Below are 11,207 nucleotides of genomic sequence, written 5' to 3'. Positions count from 1 at the left end.
GCTCATTTCCCTAGAGTGAATGTTCTGACTCAAAGCTTCAAATTAATTCTATTTATGTGGCTGCTTCAGCAGCTGATTTATAGTAGTAGATACTCACTTGACAGCATTTTACCAGTGTTTGTGTTTATTATACAAAATATTCCCTGAGAGGGTATACATATATCAGAGATATCTAAATCAATCGTGTTATGACTTCATAGAAAGAATGATCGGCACACAGAATAGCAGGTGCATGCATTGTCCTACCCATGGCATTGCTGTTCATCAGGAGGACTCCGTGGGCATTGCCATCCTCCTCTAGCCCCATGTAGTAAGGGTGGACACCGTAGGAATTCTTCTTGTACTGAGGGTCAAGGGGAGAAAACAGAAGCAATTATGAGAAATAATGCCCAAGAAAGAAAATGAACAGAACTTTGCTTATTTAGTTGTGTCCAGTCTTTTCACTAAAATAAGGTAAATGCATGTGAAACAAGGCACCCAAGAATGACCTCTGATCTATTGGCAGATGGTGAGTGTCAAGTGGAGTCTGGAAAGGAGAAGCACAAGACACAGTGTGGGTGGAGGGAGAGAACACAGACCACAAGCACTCTGTCCTTACCCCCGGGGGCTCATCCCTAGAAAACATGCCCCACGTGTGCCAGTTCAGGTCTATCTTGAAGGTGGTGTGCTCAGTTTCCCCAAAGCCATAGATGTATGTGGAGGGCAGGCGGGTGGAGATGCGGATGAACATGTCATTGAAGGTGAAACCCAGGAGCTGGGAGTCCCAGCTGCAGAGGGAGAAGGGACATGGACAAGAGAATGTCAGCTTCCCAGTCATTTACAAAGGCTGCCCTTGTGAGCACCACAGAGCCCTCCACATCCACACGTCAGTACTAGAGACCTTCCATATAAATATACATATGCAATAAATGCAGACACGCCTGCTAAAGGCCCCGTCACCCCAACTTTTTCTCCTAACTGTATCATTGTGTCCCTTTAGTGTTGTCCACAGTAGCAAGTTGAAACATTTCATCACATTCCAAACTCACCATGGCTTCTGTCTTGACTTCTGATGGTCCACTTCCTAAACTTATAGAGAGCTATGAGCACCTCATACCAACTCACACTCACACTCTCATGCTCACTCACGTCTCATGAGAGCCTCCTGTGGAGACTCCAGGGCTGTTCCTGTTTGAAAGCCCACCTAGTGTCCATCCTTCCTCACCCACCTTCATCCTGTTAGTTACCTCAATGGAATCTCCCTATTGTAACTCGTACCCTTCCTCCAGGCATATAACAATGGCTTCTACCATTCTATCGCAAATGTTCCTTTTCCAAAAAGTCCATGTGGGACTTCTAAACTAGGTTCTACTTCTGCATCAACTGTTCCTCTGAATGAACAAGCTCAGATCATTGTATCTGAATCAGCACATTATCTGAATTCCTGATTGTTCCAACATATAAATTGTCACTGTATCAAATACTGTTTATTAAATAATTTAAAATTTGTTTGTGAGAAGAAATAGAGTACATATATAGAAACACAGTACCTAGAACAGTATCTAGTGTACAGAAGAATTCAATAAATACTTGTTCAACATATACCCATCTACCTGTAACTGCCTTAATTGTCACACTCAGAGTTTAAAATATTTCTTCTAACAAAGGAAAAGACTTACTCATTGCTGTGGTTAAAATAAGTTATTTCCCCCATAGAACCCTGTATTTGAATACTTGGTCCCCACTTTGGCACTGTTTGTGGACTATTAGGAGTTTGGCCTTGGAGGAGAAGTTTGTTAGTGGGGACAGGCTTTGGAGTTCAAAGCCTCACACCATCCTAATTAGCTTTCTGTTTCCTATCTGCTGCTCAAGATGTGAATGCCCATCTTTCCGGCTGCATGACTGCCTGCCTCTCCTGGAGCCAGAAACTCAAATAATCACGCCCATAAGTTGTCTTGGTCATGTTTCTATCATAGCCATAGAAAGTAACCAACACATCATCGATCAGAACATGGCACTATGATGCTTTGAGCCTGGCTGTCATCAAGGACACTGCACCTGGTGAGGCGTGTTTAGGAGAGCAGTAACTCAGAGTCAGACCAGGAACCACTTACATTACAGTGCCTGTGCTCTTCCGGCGAATTTCAATTCCAAATGGATTCTTCTTGATGAGGACATCATAGAGACAGCCCTCGGGGGTGCTGGTTGGAGCACTGGGGATGTTCAAAGGCACTGGGACTTCATACCGACTGTGGTTGGGATCATAGATCTAGGCCAGAGGAAATCAGTTCATGTAAACACAAAAATATGGCATTACAGTATGATATTTTCCTGGCATGCTGGCAGTGATCATAATTAACAATATTGCACCATGTAATTCAAAATGTCAGGTGAAGAATTTGCATTCCCACCTCACAAAGTACTAGAGGATTGAAACAGCACATATCCTAAGTATACTGAATTGATCATGTATAGCATGTAAGTATGTCAAAGCAATAGGTCAGTAGTGTAAACATTCAGTCGCCTGTCATTTCAAAACAACACTTTACCCTAGGATGGTACTTTAGATGAATACTGCAGCATACTCTTACAGGGACTGACAGAGACTAGATGCTGCATGTCTTGTCTTCTTAACCTCACAATGCAGGGCTTAATCAGCATACCAGAGAACAGTGTCTAATTTAATAGCTTGATCTGGGTCAGGTCTCATTGTTATGAGCTCTAGAACATTTGTTCATCCTTTCTATCATTGGATAGCTGGGAAAATTCACTCTGAAACTGGTGTGGTATTTCTAAACATATGACATATTGTTTTGTGGATGAGGGATGCATGTGCATGAGGAAGGTAGGGAAACCTGAAAATTATTAATTTTTTTAAAAATACATTTTTCTGATTAAAAAATTCCTGCTGAAAATTAAATATCAGCTGAATGTTTAAGAACCCAAGTTCCACTGTTGATACAATAGTAAGTAGTAGGGATAGCAACTGGATATGCCAATTATTCTCAGGAAAAGCAGGAATCATAGGTGAAGGATGTGAGCTAACATAAAATCTGCAGAATTATACAAAAGGAAATCTGCACTGATTATACAAAAGGAAATACTTTGGGAAAGTGAGATTGTTTTGCAAATGAAATACAGGATTATTCCTAAATGCTTTGTAACAATAAACCAAGCACAGAAATAAGAGCAAGCAATTTTGGAAAAGTAACAACAAACACGAGCAACCTGGGTGTTCAACTGAGCTCAGAAAGTCATAACCACAATGCAGAGAACTAGTGTGTAGATAAATTGTTAGTGGGTGGGTAGTGAGGCTGCACACACAATCAGCTTCATTCTGGTGACATCACACACATAAACACATCACAGTGGAAGATGAGCTCGGTTTGATTGAGTCCAGATTGAGCTCAGTTTCTGAGAGCTCCTTTGGGCAAGGCCACTCTGCCTTGATCACTGCCTTATAGTCTTCTAGCAACATTTGAGTACTCAACACATGCCACCCTGTGTGTGGGATTAAAATACCACCACAGTGGGGGACAAACACTGTCAAGGAGCACATCACAGTTTAATGAGAAAAGGCAACAGGATAATTACTCCATCCGTGTACCCTTGGTTTAATTGAACCATGGAAGATAAAGAACTTGTTTTCATTAAAATTTTAATGATGTCCTTTTATTCATTTTATTATTTTATTCAAATTCTTATTCCTCCTCTTACATTGTCAATCACAAATCTGCTTAGTTTCCTTAATTCCCTACCATTCATAGGCATATACACAACCTAGGAACATGGCAGTCATTCCATGCACATCTTCCTCTTAGAGTCTATAGGAATGACCAGGATGGTCTCAAGGCCTTATATACATCCACTGTCCCCCATCTTTTTCCTCATACCTAGAACAAACTCAGCCATAACTGCCCTATTTCCCTAGTACCTTCATCTGCTTCCTTTGTTCCATTTTCCTCTTAGTCACAATGATTTCCTCTAATTCAACTTCTGTGGAGATCTCTCTATTCTTTCAGTCATCTAATAGCCCTCATCATTACAATGATGATCTAGAGTACTTTGCTATGAAAATATAATGAGTCTTTTCAAAATTACATGACACTAAGTTGCAAAGAGTAGTGGAACTAGAAAGGCCCTGTCCACACCTGAGGGTACACCATGAGTTTACCTTAAACTGCAGCATTTCGTTCTTGTGGTAAATCACTCTCAGTTGCAGTTGATTCACAGGTGTGGAGGGGAAGGCATTGCTATGAAGAGAAGCCTTCAAGGAGATGTCAGCTGTGGCCTCATGTGAGCTATACTGAATATTGCTGACTGAGTACAGCCCATTGGCAAAGTAGCAGAAAGGGACCCCAGAAGAGCTGGATTCCTGAAAAGAAAGTCAGTATTCTGTATCAGCAGGGATAAGAAGTTTTCAAACAGAGTTAGAAGAGACAATTTATGTGGAAACAAAGGCATAGCTTCATTCATTCTTGCCTAAAGCTTTTAAGTAAGCATGAATTTAACTTCCTTATCTAAAAACAGCAGAGTAAACACATCCCACTCTTACCCACTCCACCCCTCAACCTAAATAATGATCATCTGGAGTCTCTTATTCCTGTGGATTTTAATAAACCTTAACTATAGGGCTATGCTAGAGACAATTAGATTGGGTTGCAAGGGTTTTCAGGTGATGCAAACATCTTCAGCATGGTTACCTCCCAGATGCAGCCACGGGCAATGCAGTTTTCCTCAGAAGCACCCTGCTCATCAGGATAGCAGTCTATCTTGTCCTGGTCCCTTATATTGTCCCATTCGACTGTGTATGCTTCTCCCAGCACGAGCTGAATATCTGTGATGGTGGCAACCTGAAGGAATGGAAATTCATCCTCAGGACAAAAGCCTTTTTCACGGAAATTAAGCATAGATGCCATTCTTAGTTTATCCAAAGGACACACATTTAATGAAAAAAATGACACACATCTTTACAAAAATACAATTGTATCTATGGGGTGAGACATAGTCAGGGACACTAGGAAAATACCACTATTTTATCAAACCTTCTATATCACATTGTCTAGAGATAGACCAAGAAAAACCTGTTGTGATTTTTTTAATTCCCTCCAACGATGATTTGACCATTATTTATTTTGTAAGAAATAAATGTTTAACATGACCTATTTGGTGGGGAGCGTCTAATGCACAGAGCAACATGAATAATGTGTCTCGGATTGGAGTTCTTGTGCTCTATGGAATCTCAACTCAAATTACGTCAATTTTTTATATCAGATTTATCAAATAAACTGAGGAGTTAGATATATCATTCATAAGCTTCAATTTCTAACATCGTAAGCAAGGTATGGAGTTACATACTGATAATGTGAGACTTCTGAGCCCTTCGACTGCCCTGTTCTGAAGCTCAACTTGAAGAGCTACCAAGACAAATGCTCTCCAGGAAAACAGGGTCCTTTCTGGAACACAATAATAGCTATCTTCTTTGTATACAATATGTTTTTCTTTCTTGGTGTTTCAGGTTTAAACAATAGATTCTGACCATTAATAGCTGAAAATTTAATGACTGTAGAATAAGCAAGGCCAGAAAAAGAAATCTGAGTTCCCTTGCTTGGCCACAGTTTCCTCTTAATAGAAGGACCTGCCCCTAAGCTTTACCTCTTCTCATTTTTGGTTTTCTTTCTTTTTTTCTTTCTTTCTTCCTTTCTTTTTCTTTTTTCTCTCTTTCTTTCTTTCTTTCTTTCTTTTTTTTTCTTTTTTTTTTACTTAGAATAAGTACTTTGTGACTGGATTCAAGCAGCTACTTCAAGTCATTACACAAGACTGACCTGAATTCTGAGGAAGTTCAACCTCTGAGTCAACACCAGCAAGTTTTCAATATTGAACTTTTAATTACAGAAAAAGACCTTTCATCTGTTTGCCATCTCAGACATCTTGTCACATAACGCTGACGGATCCAACCTTATTTTATGTGTATGGATATTTGCCTGTGTGCATGTCTCTACATTATTTGTGAGCAGTACCCATGGAGGCCAGAGGTTTCATTGGTTCCCATGGAATTGGAGTTTCAAATGCTTCGGTGCCAACATGTTGGTGATGAAAATCAAACCAGGACCTCTAGAAGAACAGCCAGTGCTATGATCTGCTGAGCCATTTCTCCATCTCCATGAAACTCTTTTTTTTTTAAAGAGTTTATTTATTACACTTTATTCACTTTGTAGCCCGGCTGTAGACCCTTTATCTCCTCCCATTCCCACTGACCCTCCCTCTTCTCCCCCTATGCTCTTTCCCTAGTCCACTGAAAAAGGAGGACCTCCTCCCCTTCTGTCTACCCCTAGCCTATGGAGTCTTATCAGGACTGGCTGCATCATCTTCCTCTGTGGCCTGGATTCTTTGATTACCTCCCCCTGAGGGATGCAGCCTTGCCAGGCCACAGAGGAAGGTGATCCATGAAAACTCTTTTAACCTTGTGCTCCTGTCATGCTTCTCCAGAAAGCTGATCTGAACTTTAATCTACTAAGCTTTGAACAGCAATTATCACCAAAGTAGATATTTGACAAATGTTTGTTTAGTCTCCTTCTTAATACTTTCATACATTTTTATATATGTGAATTGTACTTCTCACCACCCTGAATCAAACAATAAAGAGCTCCTTTTGGTGCTATGTTAACTATCTTAGCTTTTTTTTTAATGAACAACGCTTGTTTTTACATATGCATCCTTCAGCTGTCTTACACTATGCAGTAGACACAACAAACCACATAATCCTATGTTTATAACTTCAAAATGTATGTAATATGTATGTAAAGTGATGCATTGAATATGATGAGAAAATGTCAAGTGGGATCATTATGCCATAAGCTCAATTGACTGGGGAAAGGGTGCTCACAATGCTGAGGGACTAGAAGAATGGAATGAAGTCATAAGGAAAGGCTAGGTCTCATTATATCTGCCAGAAAACCACTTCCTAATCACCCTTCAAGTTAGTCAGTAGGACCACCAAGTTCTTTTTCACAAAATATTTCTTGCAAATGCATATGTTAGAAAACATATACTATGTCTAAATAGTTTAAAACAAAGAAAATATTAAAAACTAAGGAAATAAAAGCTATTTAATCATTTTAATCATAGGACTTTCATCTCTACCTCAACCTTCAAGCACAAGCTATCAACTTCCAGAAGATCCTGTCCCTATATACATTTAGAGAAAACAAACATGGAGAGACAAGAAAATATGCGGAAAAACTGGAGTTATGGTGGCTCAGACTCTCTCCTTTTTAACCTTCCTTCTCAATGCTCTGAACTTCCCATGATGCCTTACAAGTGCTCCTGTCGTTACCGATCCACATAATTTTAGCACAAACTGCTATCACCATACCATGGATGTCTGTGAAAAGTTCTCTCACAAAATGAATTCTTACCTTCAGGTTTGAATTGTAACTGATTTGAGGAGACATTTGAGTGAGGGCACCATTCTCCTTCACTCTAACATTGAAAATTGCCTGTGTCCCGAGGATTTTGATTTCCTGGAATGCTAGGTTATTGGGATCCTTGTAGTTGGGATTTGAAACTGTCACATTCAACTGGTTCTGAAACACAATCAAGCATAGTTATGAACAAAGAATGAACATGAAGAGTCCCTAGGTTTTCAGATACCCCAGGATAAACTAGACCCTCAGGCTGCTCTGAAGGCCTCTCAGTTTTCTATGCTGCTGTATGCTATGGGGATGCAAATTTACTGTTACAATGCCAGTGGAGAGAGTGGGGGAACCAGACAGACTTTTTACAAACTTGTCTTTTACAGTGCTAGCTGATTTTCTTTAGTGTTACTGTTGCCTCTTGTTGATAACATAGCTGATATAGTTATTATTCATTAGGTCATAAATAGTAATTATTTACCTCATAAAGACTGATCATTAACTTATAAATACACTTTCTGACAAAATCTCACACAATATTCATTAAAATATGCTACTCACTTGAGTGACAGAAAACTCGCTGAAAAGGTAAATGTTTTTGGCCACAGTATCTGAAAGAAGAAAGAGATGTCAGACTGTCCTGGTGAACACAGAACACATGTTTCGTCTTCTTCTCCTCAAAACTGATTCCTCGGTCTCTTCCTGACTGAGGAGCACTTCACCCGTTCTGTGTATCGCAACATCTTTTTTCATTCATCCATCGGACACTGTGGCAGTCTCTGGACCTTTACTTTTACAGATGATGCCACAGTGAATGTGAGAGGCCATGTATCACTGTGACAGACAGACTGTCTCCAGTCCTTTTGGATGGCCCATACCTAGACATGGGACTTCTGTGCCATACGGTAGTTGTGTTTTCAACTTGTGAAGAAGTGCCTATGCTGCTCTCCATCATGGCTATGTAAATTATTTTATGATTTGATGCCTTTGTTTTTGTTGTCATATTTGGATTCTCAATGGCATGCCCAATATTAAAGAAGATCTCTCTTATATTTCGTTCTATGAGTTTTATGTTAAGTCTATTGTATATTCTTTTCAACAACAGACATATCTATCTGCCGATGAGTGAATAAAACAATTACAGTGCATGAATACAAGAAATATTCTTTAATATTAAAAGAAAAGAATGGCTTGCACATTGAGAGTAGCGATGATACCGGGTAATATTGCACTAAACATGTATGAGACAGTAAAAGAGAAGCAATGCTTGGTCTCCATACAGGACCTAAATAGTTGAACTCTTATAAACAGAGGACAAAACAATAGATTTCAGGGGCAGGTAGAAGGGTAAATTGAGAAAAGCTATTTAATGACTATGAACCATGATAAGAACAAGTTCTAGAGAGCCAATGCTGCCATTGGTGGTTATGGAAGCATCAATTATGTTATGGTAACAATTGCACATGCCTGTACCTGTGCAGAGTCTGTGCAGCTGTGTATTGTCTTTCCTTTAATATTATAATGGAGAAAAGATCCTTCCCAGTTCTCCCAAAGAATTGATCTTGTGGGATCTATTTTCTAAGTTAGAGTCATAAGAATTGTTAGTGCATTGGAGACAAGAACAAAACAAGAAAGAAAGAAAATGTGTTAATGTTAGATGCATATAATCAGGAAGATGTGTGCTCGCTGCCTCTCCTGACATGGATATGCTTTTCATATCATCCGCAGCTTCCCTCCAGGACTTAGGTCCAGAGGTGTTTACAGTGAAATTGAAATACAGAACAGTCATGAAAATGTTTCTTTTAACAATTGAAGTGAGAGCATATTAGACATTATTGACCAAGGAGAGAATTCAGAAAGAGACAAAGATATAGAGACAGAGATAAGAGAGATAGTCTCTCTCCATCTGTGATTCATCTATCATGGCCTCTGTCCCGTACAACCAGAAGCATTTGTTTTTCTGGGATGCTAATGCTAGGATGCCTATGAGATTTTGCCCACAGCTGAATGGCCAGGAGGGACAGAGTCTATTGCAGGTCTGCCATGGCCACACCCTCTCATCCCACTCACCCAGTGTTTGCCCATCATCCCAGAACAGCTCTCCTCTTGCTTCTTTGTTCTCATCCAGGGCAATGATAAGACCAAGAGGGTTCTTCCGGCTGTGGGGAACAAGATTTGCACAACACACAAATCCTTAGGGCTCAAAGAATTTTGACAAACATTCGCACCATATTTGAATTGGGGAAAGTTACTAGCAGCTGGTGCTGTTTTCCTTCAAATACAAAGGCAAGGTCAGAAGGTGCTTCTCTCTAGTACCAACAGTTCAATAGGGGGTGGAAACACTCTAAAGTTTAGCAACAAATACATATGAAGGAGGCAGGAACATGAGACCAGAATCAATAGCTATATATATACATATATATATATATATGTATATATATATGTATGTATACATATATATATATATGGCTGAAAGTATCATTTAGAAGACAGATTATTAAAGAGGAAGAAACCCTTCACATCAGTGCTTTGCTTGGGTGTTTAGTGTTCATCATCAAGGAAAAGTGTCAGCTGCTATGAAGAAGACACACTTTTCCCTTATAAAACAGTTTTTCTGATAAAACAAAACTACACAATAGGGTCATATAAAGAATGGCCACTTTCCTTATTTGATTACTTTGTTATTTAGTCTTGAGATAAAAACATAGATCGCCGGGAGTTTGGAAGTGATTGCAACCACTCGGCTGGAACAATTAGGAACACCTTTGAGAAAGCAGAAGTGGATGTTGTTGGCGAAAAGGCATTTTTCAGCTATGTGAGCCCATTGTCAGGCATAATGAGTGAAAAGCCTAAATGCAGCAGAAGAGATGACTGTGTTGGGGGCCTGGACTACCCTGCTCTGGATGCAGCTGGCCAGTTTGCTGAACGGACTACAGGAAAACTGCTCAAGGCAACGTGAAACTAGGCTGTGTCATTTCTAAACTCTACCCTTGGGGTCCAGATTTTAAGCAGAGAAGCAACGGTCAACGTTTTAATTTAGGAAGATAAAGTTCAGTAGTGATGGGCAAAAGAGCCTGATATTGAACAAGTAGAGAGAAAGAAGCCAGAAGTCTTTGTGTTTATTTTTACAAAAAGCCAATAATTTGAAATTTTAGGATTATGATGGAATTCAAAGGAAAACACTGGTTTTCAGAATTCTAAGAACTCTCAGCATATTAAAATCAAATAAGTGAATAGTTTCAGAGACACATGGCAGAAGCATGCAGCTCTTCAGTGGAGTGTGGACAGTCTACAACTGGAGTCAATGAGTAGAAGAAATATCTGTGACATTGGTAGGTGGAGATATAATTATATAGACATCATTATGTATAATTTAAAACAATGTTCAATATATTTTGATCATATTCTTCTCCTCCCCAAGTCCTTCTAGATCCTCCCCTACCACCTACCCAACTTTAAGTTCTTGCTCTAAAAATCCAATACAAAAAAAGAAAACCAAAAACAAGAAGAAAAGAAATAATAAAACCACATCTAAAAAGAAAAAAGTAAATGTCAAACTGTAACCAAATAAAAGCACATGCAAATAAAGGCACAAGCCAAAAACAAACAAACCAAAAAAAAAAAAAAAAAAAACAAAAAACAAAACTGGAGCCCATCATATGTCAGTCAGCTACTCCTGAAAATGAGGCCTGTCCTGGGGTAGCAGGTCTATCTACCTAGTGTCACTTTATTAGAAAAAGACTGATCTTTCCTCTCTCAGAAGGTATAAGTGACAGTTCTGTTGTTAACTTTTTCTTAGTATCTAGGCTTTTA

The 11,207-nt window shown here is 39.4% G+C and overlaps 1 protein-coding gene across 4 annotated transcripts in view; it reads right to left on the bottom strand.

Moving 5' to 3' along the window:
* Mgam (maltase-glucoamylase) overlaps nucleotides 1-11,207 on the bottom strand; it is a 140,639-nt gene that overhangs the window by 79,765 nt on the left and 49,667 nt on the right. For all 4 annotated transcript variants that reach the window (XM_055602126.1, XM_055602127.1, XM_055602128.1 and 1 more), the window contains 8 exons: nucleotides 9,465-9,553; nucleotides 7,956-8,005; nucleotides 7,398-7,565; nucleotides 4,683-4,832; nucleotides 4,154-4,354; nucleotides 2,094-2,248; nucleotides 599-767; nucleotides 247-343 (listed from right to left, as the gene is read on the bottom strand). In XM_055602126.1, the coding sequence (XP_055458101.1) occupies nucleotides 247-343; nucleotides 599-767; nucleotides 2,094-2,248; nucleotides 4,154-4,354; nucleotides 4,683-4,832; nucleotides 7,398-7,565; nucleotides 7,956-8,005; nucleotides 9,465-9,553 (1,079 nt within the window). The remainder of the gene's footprint in view (nucleotides 1-246; nucleotides 344-598; nucleotides 768-2,093; nucleotides 2,249-4,153; nucleotides 4,355-4,682; nucleotides 4,833-7,397; nucleotides 7,566-7,955; nucleotides 8,006-9,464; nucleotides 9,554-11,207) is intronic.

Source organism: Psammomys obesus, unplaced genomic scaffold (genome assembly GCF_907164565.1).
Source record: "Psammomys obesus unplaced genomic scaffold, mPsaObe1.curated_primary_1811, whole genome shotgun sequence".
In the NCBI taxonomy this organism is placed as follows: domain Eukaryota; kingdom Metazoa; phylum Chordata; class Mammalia; order Rodentia; family Muridae; genus Psammomys; species Psammomys obesus.
The sequence above is the reverse complement of the archived record's forward strand: the minus strand, read 5'-3'. Positions and strand labels throughout refer to the sequence as shown.